General features: G+C 39.8%; 1 protein-coding gene across 1 annotated transcript in view; it reads left to right on the forward strand.

Moving 5' to 3' along the window:
* The window catches only part of eeig1b (estrogen-induced osteoclastogenesis regulator 1b), a 31,212-nt gene extending 20,320 nt beyond the window's left edge, over nt 1–10,892 (forward strand). The window contains exons 5-12 of the mRNA XM_084746154.1: nt 2,777–2,893; nt 3,016–3,062; nt 5,237–5,394; nt 5,630–5,731; nt 5,821–6,043; nt 8,687–8,808; nt 9,688–9,757; nt 9,841–10,892. Coding sequence (XP_084602280.1) covers nt 2,777–2,893; nt 3,016–3,062; nt 5,237–5,394; nt 5,630–5,731; nt 5,821–6,043; nt 8,687–8,808; nt 9,688–9,757; nt 9,841–9,886 — 885 coding nt within the window. The 3' untranslated portion in view covers nt 9,887–10,892. The remainder of the gene's footprint in view (nt 1–2,776; nt 2,894–3,015; nt 3,063–5,236; nt 5,395–5,629; nt 5,732–5,820; nt 6,044–8,686; nt 8,809–9,687; nt 9,758–9,840) is intronic.
* The last annotated feature ends 1,770 nt before the right edge of the window (nt 10,893–12,662 follow it).

Here is a 12,662-nt window from a genome sequence, read left to right on the forward strand (position 1 = left end):
CTGTCTGACCTGCGAACTCATAAAGCTGACAGTACCCTGCTGTATTCATAAAACACACTTTTACAGTGTCACTGATGGTAAAAGCTGTGTTAAATAACAACCATGTAAACATCACAGGGCTTTGTTACAGCCCTGGGCATGTGACAGGGCACAGTCAGAGGGGAATGACTCTGTGAAGTGTGTGTGTGTGTGTGTGTGTGTGTGTGTGTGTGTGTGTGGTAACAGCTGAACTTGAAGCAGCAGTCCTGCAGTTTAAAGTATCAGCTGTTTGAGCTGCAGAAGAGCCCATAAGGTTTGTGTTATTGCCCTGTCACACACTAATTATACAGCAGGGATCATTTTATCTGTGTAAGTTGATCATTAGGGTCCCTCTGTGTTGAGTAATGTGTGTACAGTGTGTTTGTCATGGGAGGACTTTAAAACTGTTTGTCTTCACTTGTCTTGTGGTAAAACATCAGTTAAAGTGATGGCAGCTGTTTTGCTGTTTGGAAGAAAGACTGATCAGAGTTTTGTAGGTGGGATTAAAAATGTTCCAGAGTAGAGATGTCTCAATACCAGATATTCAGTGGTTGATACCAATACCAGTGGATTTCCATGACTCTCCATACCTACCTTGATAAAAGCCATTGTTGTTTTTCTGTGCCACCTGAAATAAAAACTCTTCTGAGCTTCTAAGACAAAAGACTGAGGGGGAGATTTACTGATTCTGCCACAAATCTCTGTCAGAGAGCATGTTGTCATGTCTGAAGGAAATGCAAAAGTCATTTCTGCTCAGACATCGAGTTGCTGTTGCTTTTTCTATTATTCTCTCCCTCTTTTCTCTTCATATTTTAACAGTTCATTTGAACAGAATCGTAGAAAACATCTGTAGGTCTATATTGTATTTTTCAGTCTGGTGTTCGGCTGCATAGTGTAGAAAAGAACCACACAGTTTTAAGATTTAACCCAGATTGTTGTGCTTTGAGCAGTGATCAGCTGAGCTGACAGAGTGAACTGGATGGACTTCTGTGTGCACCGCTGCAGCCAGTGTGTGTGTGTGTGTGTGTGTGTGTGTGTGTGTGTGTGTGTGTGTGTGTGTATTTGACTGAGAGGTCTTTCTGGAAGTCAGCAATACTTACTCTGACCTCTGCCTTATCACTTGTGAGTTAACAGAGTTGAACCGTGCATCGTTACTCTTTCTCTTGGACAAGTGGAAGCAGAGCTGTTGCTGCAGCTGCACATGTTGTTGTCTTACATGTGTAGTTGTTGTTGTTCAGTGCTGGTGGGCGTTTGTCTCCTTCCTCTGGCATTTAACAGCAGCCAACAGCGTTTGTAAGTGATTAGGTTGTTCCCATCATGTCCGGAAGAACTGCCTCTGTGGTACCTCTGCTACTGTAAAAAAAATAACATCACATTTTCAAAAGTTTGGCATCAACTTGGTACTGAAGTATCAGTTTTCAAGACATCCTTATTCCAGAATAAGAAATATTAGTTAGTCAGCTAGTTTATTATGACATAGTATTAATAGATACATAGATAGATAGGTAGAGTATTAGGGCCAGGCATAAGGAGAAAAAGAAGAGAAAAAAACTTTTTTTTTTAAATTTAAAATCAAAATGTGGAGGATAAAGTCAAAATAGGATGATACAGTTGAAATGTCAAGGTGGAAAAGATAAAGTCGAAATAATGTTGAAATATTGAGGTTTAAGTTGAATTGTTTTGGATAAAATTGAAATGTCGGGGAAAAGTTGAAATATCCGAAATAAAGTTGAACTGTCAAAGATTAAGTTGAAATGTAGAGGACACAGTAAAAATGTTGAAGATAAAGTCAAAATAATGTTGAAAATTAACTTGAAATGTCGAGGATAAAGTTTGAATGTAGAGGATAAAGTCAGAATGTTGAAGATAAAGTTGAAATGTTGAGTCTACAGTGGAAATGTCAAAGATAAAGTCAAAATAATGCTGAAGATAAAGTTGAGCTAACATAGAAATGTTGAGGATAAAGTCAAAATGAAGAGGATAAATTCAAAATAAAGTTGAAATTTCAAGGATAAAATTGAAATGTGGTGAATGAAGTCAAAGATAAAGATACAGTTGAAATGTTGAAAATAAAGTCAAAATGTTGGGGATAAAGTTAAACTTTCTGGATTCATGTCAGACAGAAGAAAAAGTTTTTTTTCTCATTTCAAGAATTAAGTTGACATACTTAGAATAAAGTAAACTTTATTCAACTTTATTCCAGGAAACTTTCAAATTTTCCGCTTCCACTTTGCAGAAAAGAATGTCCGCCTTCTCAGCGAAGCATTTTTATAAGTTTAATGAGATTTTCTGATTCACTGAAAAAACAGATGGGATGAATTTTCACCGGGTTTGTTAATAGTATCGACATGACGATGAAGTACACTGACACACACATTCACACACGGCAGCACTGCCACAGACTGTGACCCCTCAAGTGAGAAGCAGTGCTGACTGGGCAGAAAATCCTGAATGAAGAGGTTAAAGGAGGTTATTGACTTCTACATCAAATCTCTGTGGTCCGTCTCCATTCACTTCCTCACATGACAGCACTGATTGAGTGTTAGTTACAGATGTGATACACACTGTGTTGACACAACAAATACGATCTGAACCAAAAGTATGTTCAGATATCTGACAGGAAGAAGAAGAAGCATTCCTGATGATTCAGAACAGAAATAAAAAGAAGTGAACCAGACTTGAGCCAGACTTTATTCTAAATCTGTGTACAACTTTCCACTGTGTTTGTGTGTTTGTGTGTCTGTGTGTCTGTCTCCAGTTAGGTTTTGCTGATCTCAACATTGCAGAGTTTGCTGGTTCAGGCTCCACAGTTCGCTGCTGCATCCTGGAGGGTTATGACACCAAAAACACTCGACAGGACAACTCTATCCTCAAGGCAGGGCGAAAATACACACACACACACACACACACACACACACACACACACACACACACACACACACACAGACTGAAGTGATCAGCACATAGGTTTACTAAAACATCTGTCTTTTTTTACAGGTAACAATTGGGATGACTCTTCTGTCAGGGGATCCCTGCTTTAAAACGTGAGTTCCTCTTTGTGAGAGGTTTTCAAAGTCTGACGCTGAGAGTTACAGTACAGAGCTCCAAACTAACTTTTCACTTCCTTCACAAAACTCAAAGGAGGTGTACCACACTGACAGGGCTGCCCAAAGCTGTGTCTGCACTAAGGCTGCACAATTGATCAAAATTTTATGAAAATCGTTATATATGGCTTTCTGCAAATTTCAAATCACAGGAGGTCCAATATATGTTAAGCAAAAGCAAAGAGTGTCAAAAAACTTCTAAATTAATGATGAATATAATGAGGCAGAGATGTCCTGTCCTATAAATCAGATTTGACTTAAAAAAAAAAAATCATTTAGTACAGATTCCTGCAAAAGTTATTATACCATAGTAATTTTAACAATCAATCCAAATAAGAATAATGATGTATTTTTTGTTTATCTGCCTCATGAGTTAAGGTGTGGCTGATGCTGATTATCTCAAAATGCCAGATTATCAGCCAAATTAATCAGCCAACCGATTGATCAGTATATCATTCAGTTGCATCTCCCCAACACCTCCTGTCTACCTCTGTCACCCACTGGGTGTTGTCTGTCTCTACATGTTTTTAACACAGAAAACATACCTGTATATGAGTGGATAGAGGAGAGTGTCATTGATCCATGAATATAATGTAGCTGGTACTTTCTGAGTTGTAGCAATGTAAAAAAAAAAAAAAAAAGAAGAATTTTCCAGCACGTATGCCACATTTCCACCCAAAATACATAGAACTTTTACTCTGGAACTTCTTCAGCTGCGTTGTCACTGTGATGACCTGAGACGTTTAGGCAGATTATTTCACTGATGTATTAAAAAAGCGACAGCTGTTTTTAAAAGGCATTTTTGTGCGTAACTGCATAACAACAATGACAGTTGGTCCATCTGTCATGTGCGTTCTTCTGTAACTCCCTGTTGATGTACTGAAGCTCCACCCCCAAAGTTCCTGTACTTTTGAAAAGTACTACCCACTGACTTTTTGGGGGGTAAAATAATGTTGTAGATGGAGGTCAACGCGCCCCAAGTTTGGAGAAGCAGCAGGAGCACCAGTGTAGGAGGCTAAGCAATGTACTGCTGTGGAGAGGGTCAGCAGCTGAATATAATATCAGTCCAAATGTAGGCTATACGTAGAATATTTTCGCTGCTTTATCTTGCCATCAGACAGCCCTTTATCTGGCACTACTTTTCTCAACCGTCTTAACCTCTGTATTCCTACGCCTGCCTGTGTTGCGCACTGCATCACTTAGTGGATCAGCTGATGAGTTACTGTAGTTTATGGAGAGACAACAAATGCAAAAAAAATGAGTGATGGTGACCGTGATGTTGAAATGCTGCTCATGAAGTTACACCAATCTTGCACATGGAGTGTTGATGTCTATATTCAGTGCAACCTGCCACAGCTGTGTAAGGCCAAAATCACTCAACTGAACATGGTGAAATATTTATGGTGACCAGGACACAAGTTCTGAAAAACATATCCATGCACCATCTTTGAAATCTCTATGAAAGTAAAGTTTAGAAAATGTAGTGCCAAAGTAAATGGCTGTCTGATGATGAGGTAAAGTGGTGAAAATATTCTAAATCTTAACATGCACAGATCTTGATTTTTTCTGGTAGACCTTTTTTTTAGGTGTCTAAAATACATTTTGCTGCTGAAACTGTCTTTGGTGTCAGGACCCCTGTCTGCTTTTCCAAACTGGGGTCATACTGACTTTCACCTACTGTAGATAATACACTGACTATTGATAAGTACCTCATACAACCCCACATCATGTAATCTGAACTATCCCTTTAATTTAGACCCTGGTCCCTGCAGTGGAAACGAGGTCTCACTGTGGTCTGAAGGATAGTCATGTTCTAAGTTTTGGAATTTGAGTTCCCATTATTTGGGGAGATATAAACAGGAAGAATGATGTTGGAGAGAACTGGAGAAACTCTTCTTATTTTTTCTATATACCTTTAAAAGTATGATGACTTAGAGATTAGCAGTTCCTGTTTGCAACTGACCCACTGATGTACAGACAACTTTCACTGGATTACTTTGATACTGAAGAGAACTTTGTCCCTTTCATCCCGTGTAGTCTTTGCCTCTGTGAATGTGACTGTGGTGAGTTTTCATCATACTCTTTATGTTTTGTGCCTGTGTCTTCACTGGCAGGCCTCCCAGTACGGCCAAATCTGTCTCCATCGGGGACGAGGACCCCACCCTGCAGCTGGACTGTAAGGGAGAGAGCACTGATGCAGTACAGACACTAGGAGGCATCGCAGAGGCTCCTCGAGCCTTCAAACCCAGACAGTCGTCAGTACGCAGCTCAGGTAACTGCTCTGCATTACTCTTCTCTTTGTCTGCTCTAACCAGCTGGAGGAGTGTCGACCTCCATCTACTGTAGGTAATACACTGACTGTGAGGTACCTCAAACAACCATACTTCAAAAGTCAGAACTATCCCTTTAACAACGGTTCTCAATAATTAAGCAAAATTATTGAGTGTCTAAGTAAAAATAGTGTTGATGGTGCAGTCAGGTGTGTGTTTGCTGTGTGTGTTCTTCAGGGCTGCCTGAGGAGGGAGAGAGTTCGTCCGCCCCAGATGACGTCTTTCACACCTGTCACGTCCGCAGCTCCAGCTACGCCAGCCAGCACAGCAAGATCTCAGGTCAGTGAACTGTCCCTCCTCATCCTCACGCTGCTCCTTTACTCTCATGCTAACGTCAGCTCCTGCGCTAACCCGCTCCTCTCCTCCAGGCTACAGCACGGCTCACTCTCGCTGCTCCAGCCTGACCGACCTCAGTCACCACAGGAACGCCTCCTCCAGCAGCAGCGTCTCCTGCGGGGTCGCCCACCCTTCCTCCTCCTCCCAGCCGCCTCCCTCCACCCCCACCGAGCTGCACCGACAAGCGACCCCCACCAAACCGGAGAGACCTCCTCCACCCTCTGCTGCAGCCCTCATGTCCAACAGATCCTCCAGGTACTCACACACACACACACCTGCGCTGACAAACACTCATGCCTGCGATGATGTGATCTCACTGTGAGGCATGTCTGGACTCACTCTGATAAACATCAGGGGCTCATCTCAGGTATGTGTAAACTTACATGCCAGAGATTCTCCAGGAATTCACTGCTGTCTGAGAGGCTCTGATGGTCACGTGGACGGAGCAGCACAGAAACCACTTCACACTCACCACTTCATCTGCTGCTGTCATGGAGCTAAATTGTAAATTGTCACATTGTAGAAAGTTCTTATGAAAGCCAAGGTTCTCCAGCCCCCTCTAGTGGTACAGTGAGAGACACCTTACAATTTTAAAAATCAAATAAATTAATTTAATTTAAAAACATATGAACAAAATACTACAAAATTTAAGATGAAAATTTCTTTCTGACCTGTTGTTTATCCAGATTACAGACATTGTGTGCAGTTTCATGTAGGAACTACTTTCTCTCTGCAGCAGAATCTACAGGAATGATTTTATATAAAGCTGCCACAAGTGACTCTGGAGAAAGTTAGTTGATTGTTGAGTCTCATTCCCAGGTTGTCAACATAGGTCAGTATCCCTGTAACACTGAGTCTGGATCCTGCCTATGCCCAAGGTTCGACGTGTTGTGTGTTCAGAGATGGTCGTCTGCATACTTTGGTTGTAACGACTGGTTATTTGAGTTACTGTTGCCTTTCTATCATCTCAAACCAGTCTGACCATTCTCCTCTGACCTCTGGCATCAACAAGGCATTTTCACTCAGAGCATCAAGTTGTTGCCATGTGATTGGCTGATTAGATATTTGTGTTAACAAGCAGTTGAACAGGTTTACCTCATGAAGTGGCCAGTGAGTGTAAACTCAGTTTATCCACCTCTTTGAAATGAGGCTGACAGTTTACAGTACTCACCTGTTTTCAGATCAACTATCAGTTAATGAGGGGAAGCAGCAGCACACTCCTGTGTTTACCTCCACACCCTGACTGACCTGTAGGCCTGCTGACTGCTCGCTCTGCAGGGTGTTATAATATAATTCAATTGGTTTCCGGGAGAAGGGGAGGGCGCTTGTTTATTCTGTGCACACACACCTGTTGCTCCGTCTCATCAGACTGATAATTAGTTGATCATTGACATGTGCTAGAAAGAAGTCCAAAGGGGCAAGAAGCTGACAGGAAGAAGGCAGGTCTCAGTTTTATTACACAGCTTGCAACCGACTGAAAGTCCCCATGACTATTTAATATTTGATCAGGCCCCCGTGAAAAATGAAACAGGAAACACTCTCTTGTAACTTAAATAGAAAAGTTAACATGATGAGCATCTTCATGTTCAGCAGCATCATCAGCAGCAAAGGATAATACTGGTGATATGTACTTTTTCTGGTATTTGAAACAAGTCCCATGAAAAGGTCAAATCAACTTCCTTCCCTGTCTGTTGCACTCTTTGAAAACACCTTACAAATATATATGTTTTATAAAAAAAAAAAAAAACAACTCGGTAATTTCCAAAACCTGCTGGTCACTGTACTTTTTAGCAAATGTGACTCAAATAGGGGGAAACAGTGCATTTGTTAGGGACTATTTCCACTGGTGGATTAATACACATTAGTGGATATTTCTGGCAGCAGGACGGTGTGTGAGTCAAAATAAACTACAGTGTGTGTGTTCATGGTCATGAAGGAACAGTGCGACTCACTGATGTGTTTTTAATAGTGGTTGGACAACAATGCTCTATGACACAGAGGAAAAAGACACAATACTTGTATATATTCAGTCTTGGTTTTGTTCTTTTCATGGGATTTGTTGGCCGTAAGAAATATCTAAAATATCACCAGACTTAAAGGTGCAGTGTGTAAGATATGACCAAAATTTTAACCTAAATTTTTCAAATAACTAACATTATGAACAGATGTCTATGCATTGTGTTGCAGAGATATCTAGTGAAGTTAGGATGCTAACCAGCTAGCCTCAGCCTGACCTCGCATGTGAGGCGACAGTCTGATTCATCATGTTTACCACTTTCACAGGCTCTCTGTGCTTTTATAGTCAAATAAATAAACTAAATAAAATCACAAAATGTCCAGAAAGGAAATATTCTTGCATCTATCTTCCTTATTTAATGTGAAAATACAACATTATAACTTCTGAATTCAAGTTTCTAACCATTAAATAAAACTCACTGTTAGATGTGAGAATATTCTGGCTCTGTGCTGCCTCTCTGATGTCTAACCTTCCTCTCGCTCTTCTCTGCTTCATGTCTCGCCTGTCCCTGTCTGTCATGTCTTCATTGTCCTCGGAGTCAGAGTCCTAGTCGGAGTCACTGTAAACCACCCTGGTACAGTTGTCAGACTGGCCTCTGTTGGTCTTGGAGGCTGTGTTTGGTCCTGGTCCGACTCTGTTCACTGAGCGTCAGCTAGCTACATGGCTAACTTAGCTAACAGCAGCTAGTAGTTATAGATAAAGATAATTAGATCAAAGAGCATCGTGTGCAGCAGTGACTCTATGCTGCCCTCTAGGAGCAGTGTGAAATATCACCACCTGTCACGTTTCAGTTTGATGACTTGCTGTATGAAGCAGGGCCTGTCTGTGCTGTGTTACAGATATGAATCTTGTCTCTCTTTGTTTGCCTTGTCCAACAACAGGAGGAAGAAGGACACGGTGGAGAGACAGCCCAGCTGTGTGGACGACACCCGCATCGATGCAGATGACATTGTGGAGAAGATCGTCCAGAGTCAGAACTTCTCTGACAGCAGCAACAATGAAGGTACGACAGAGTGTGAGCTGTCTGTGGATCACAGACTGTGGTAACTTCTCCTCTGGATTTTCATGAGCTTTCATATCATGTCACCAAGTGACTCCAAATAATAGAAAATTGTAAAAATTAACTGGACAAGTGAGACACACCTCTATATACTGGATTTTTTCCCCAGTTCCTTTCATGTAATGCAACCAAGTGACTCCAAACCAATAATGAATTACACCAGACAAATAAGATGCACCTATATGTATTTGATTTTAGTAATTATTCTATTTTATATTAATATCTTAATGATTTTTATTCAATAGCTTCCCAGTCATGTGAACAAGTGACTGCAAATCAATGCTGAATTGTATTACTACACTGGTCAAATGAGACACACATAGTTTAGTGGATTTTAGTGCTTCTTCTATTTTCTAATATGAATTTTTTTTTAGGGAAAAAATATATAGATTTTTATATAATAGCTTCCAGGTCATGTGACCAAGTGACTTCAAACCAGTACTACACTGGACAAATAAGACACAGCTGTATTTATTAGAGTTTAGTAAAATTATTCTATTTTATATTAATATTCTTATGGAAAGATATTAATTTTAATTCAATAGCTTCCAAGTCATGTGGCACAGTCACTCCAAATCAGTGCAGAATTGTAAAACGACACTGAACAAAGGAGACACTCGTCTTTTTTATTGGATTTTAGTGCTTCTTCTATTTTATATTAATATTTTTCTGGAATAATATAGATTTTTTAATAGCTTCAATGTCATGTGACCTTGTTACTCCAAAACAATAAAGAATTATCTGATTTTATATATGTTATAATATATTTTATATTATTATTTTTATAGAAAAATATGATTTTTTTTTTATTCTGTCCTTCAGACAGCAACCTGAGACTGTTTGTGAGCAAAGACGGGACCACGGCCCTCAGTGGGACACAGCTCACCACCAGGTACACTGACTTACAACAGCTTCACTCGTTTACTCTGTCAGTTTCTTCTGTTCAAGTGATCACGTGTTTGTGTGTTTTCGCAGAGGGACACCTGGTGTGTTTGAGCCGGTGGTGATCGAGACTCACTGAGAGACACATCAACACGTCTCCGGTCTCATCGAGTGGCGGTCTGCCTCTGTGCATGTGCATGTATACATGCATACATGTCTCTGGTGCATACAACTTGAAATAAGACTACTATGATAGAGATATCGAGCCTTTCTAGTATATTTAATCAGGTGGTGGGGGGTGTGTGACACACAAGTACCGTGGGGATCAGTCTGAAACACACCCAGTGAAACTCTGACCAGTGCTAAATGCACAGATTACTTGAACAATACCACTGCATTTTGGGAATTGTAGTAAAACACTGAAATAACAGTACGTCCAGAGGGGCCTCATCAACTTGTAAAATTGAACATTTTCTAAGTTAACCACCAGGAGGTAGTATATGTCATCAGCTGACAACTTGTCGCTGTCCAATGAAAAACACTCCAAAGTGTCATCTGTTCAGCAGCTTGAAAAATAGTCATTTTTTAGATGATCCAGTGGGTTTGTAAATGATTTGTTTGGCCTAAGAAATAAGAGAAGTATCTCAACTCTTACAATCGGTTTGAGCAAAAGATTCAAAATCACCAAATAAGTGTTTTTTTTACAGGGCAGCACTGAAATACAGGACAGCACATAGTGGTGAAGTCAGACAATGAAACCTAGTGTTTCACTTAGAAACATGATGGGCAACTGGAAACTGTCTCTCAGCTTAAAGGGACAGTTCACCCCAAAATCAAAAGTACATATTTTTTCCCCTGGCCTGTAGTGCTGTTTATTCATCTAGATTTTTTTTTTATCATGACTGGCAGAGTTTTAGAGATATCAGTTGAAGAGATGTCTGTCTTCTCTCCAGCATAATGGGACTTAATGGCACTTGGTTTGTGGTGCTCAAAGCACCAAAAAAAAAAAAAAATGCATTTGAAAAATTCAAAATCAATGTCTCTTTCCAAAACTCGTGATCTGGTTACTCAAGATAATCCACAGACCTTGTTAGGAGTAATCTCATGTTTCTTTCTCACAGAGAAAGTCGTTCCTATAGATTGTACTGCAGTACTACATGAAACTGCTAACAACAAGATCTGTGGATTATCTTGGGAGGAGAAAAGACAAACATTTGTACAGCAGATATCTCCAAAACTCAACAGCAGATATCTCCAAAACTCTGGCCTTACTGACTTTCTTTCTATTAGAAGGAAAGTAGTTCCTACATGAAACTGTTTATAACAAAGTCTGTGGATTATCTTGAGTAACTGGGTCATGATTTCTAGAAAAAGACACTGCTTTTGGATTTGAATATCTCCAAAACTCTGCAACTCACACCAGAAAAAAAACTAGATCCTAGACTCCCAAACTGTGGTATGCATGACTGGTGGTACACAAGTTCCCTCTAGTGGTACTTGGAAGAATATCAGAGATTTCTTAATTAAATAAATTGATTTAAAAACATGATACTGTTACTAAGTTTTTTTAAAATATAGAAACTTGAGATGAGTGCTTCAAAAACACTGGTAGTATTATGAATAGAAGTGCATATCAGGAGGACAATATTTTGAGCAGCCATGTTGACAGGGACGACAGTAAACTGAGCACAGGTGCTAGTGGCCACTAAAGAAGCTTTAGCACCAAACAGCACAAAACAATAAGGAAATATGACTGGAGTTACCTCAAATTAGGCTCTAGATGGATAAACAGCACTACAGGTCATGTATTTTTGATTTTGGGGTGAACTGCCCCTTTAATACCCATATGAACATCATATCATGTAACAGCTTACATCATGTTTATGTCAGGTGTCCATTATTTCACTGCTGCAGTACATGTCAAACACCTGGTACATATGACTTCATCGTGTTATCATGTTTCTGACTTTATGAGTTGACGAGGAGCCAGTGAATGCAGCACAAAGGGCCATCAGAGGCCCTTACTGGAGGCTGACGTCCAATCAGCCTGGAACTGGAACTGAAGCTTTTATCCTTTTATTATATTATGATGCTATTTGATCACTGTACATAGGTACTTATTATTCTATTTTGCACATGTGTACTCTTAGAGGAGGATTGTTAGAAACCACTAGAGATGGAGCACGGTTGTCTAAACTGACATGCTCTGTTTTTAAATGTCTTTATTCTTTCCCACATTTCATTTCAGTGTTTGAATCTGTCAAAGGCTGCGTTCATGTGGCTGGCCATTTGAACGCTCTCTCTGCACTTACTACATCTTTCAATTTAAATGCTCTTTTAAACAAATCAAGATTTTAAGATTTTATAGTACTTGCTCCTTGTCACAACCCAAGCTACACATTAAGCACATACAGATTAGCCAAACCCTGAATCAAAGTATTTTATGAGCAGGAGAGGCTTAATAACGTAAATTGAATGTTACATTGCTCCAGGCTGAATAGAAAAACTACTTAGAGCTGCATTAATTAATTTTAACTGCAGGACAAGCTGACATATTACAAAGTTCTTAGCAAAAAAATTGCTTATTTAAACATCCAGCAGACACAGAGCAACATTACCATTCATTTGGAGTCATATTTTGCTGACATGATGACAATAATAAATAATAATAAAATATGCACTCTTTTTAGCTCTGGTTTTGGTGTCCACCAACTCTTGACAAATGTATCTGACTCTTTAGCTGCTGAACAAGCTTTAAGAGCAGGATCTGTATGAGCAAGAAGAGGCTAAAAAGCTGAGGGAATTGGTGCTAATTTGCTGTGAGATTTTCACTACAAGTGACCAACTAAACATTAAGACAGTTGTTTGATTCTTTCTTAATATTTAAAATTGATGAGTGCAGCTTTAAGGCACAA

The sequence above is a fragment of the Lutjanus erythropterus genome, chromosome 20 (genome assembly GCF_056507025.1).
Source record: "Lutjanus erythropterus isolate fLutEry1 chromosome 20, fLutEry1.hap2, whole genome shotgun sequence".
NCBI classification, from domain to species: domain Eukaryota; kingdom Metazoa; phylum Chordata; class Actinopteri; order Lutjaniformes; family Lutjanidae; genus Lutjanus; species Lutjanus erythropterus.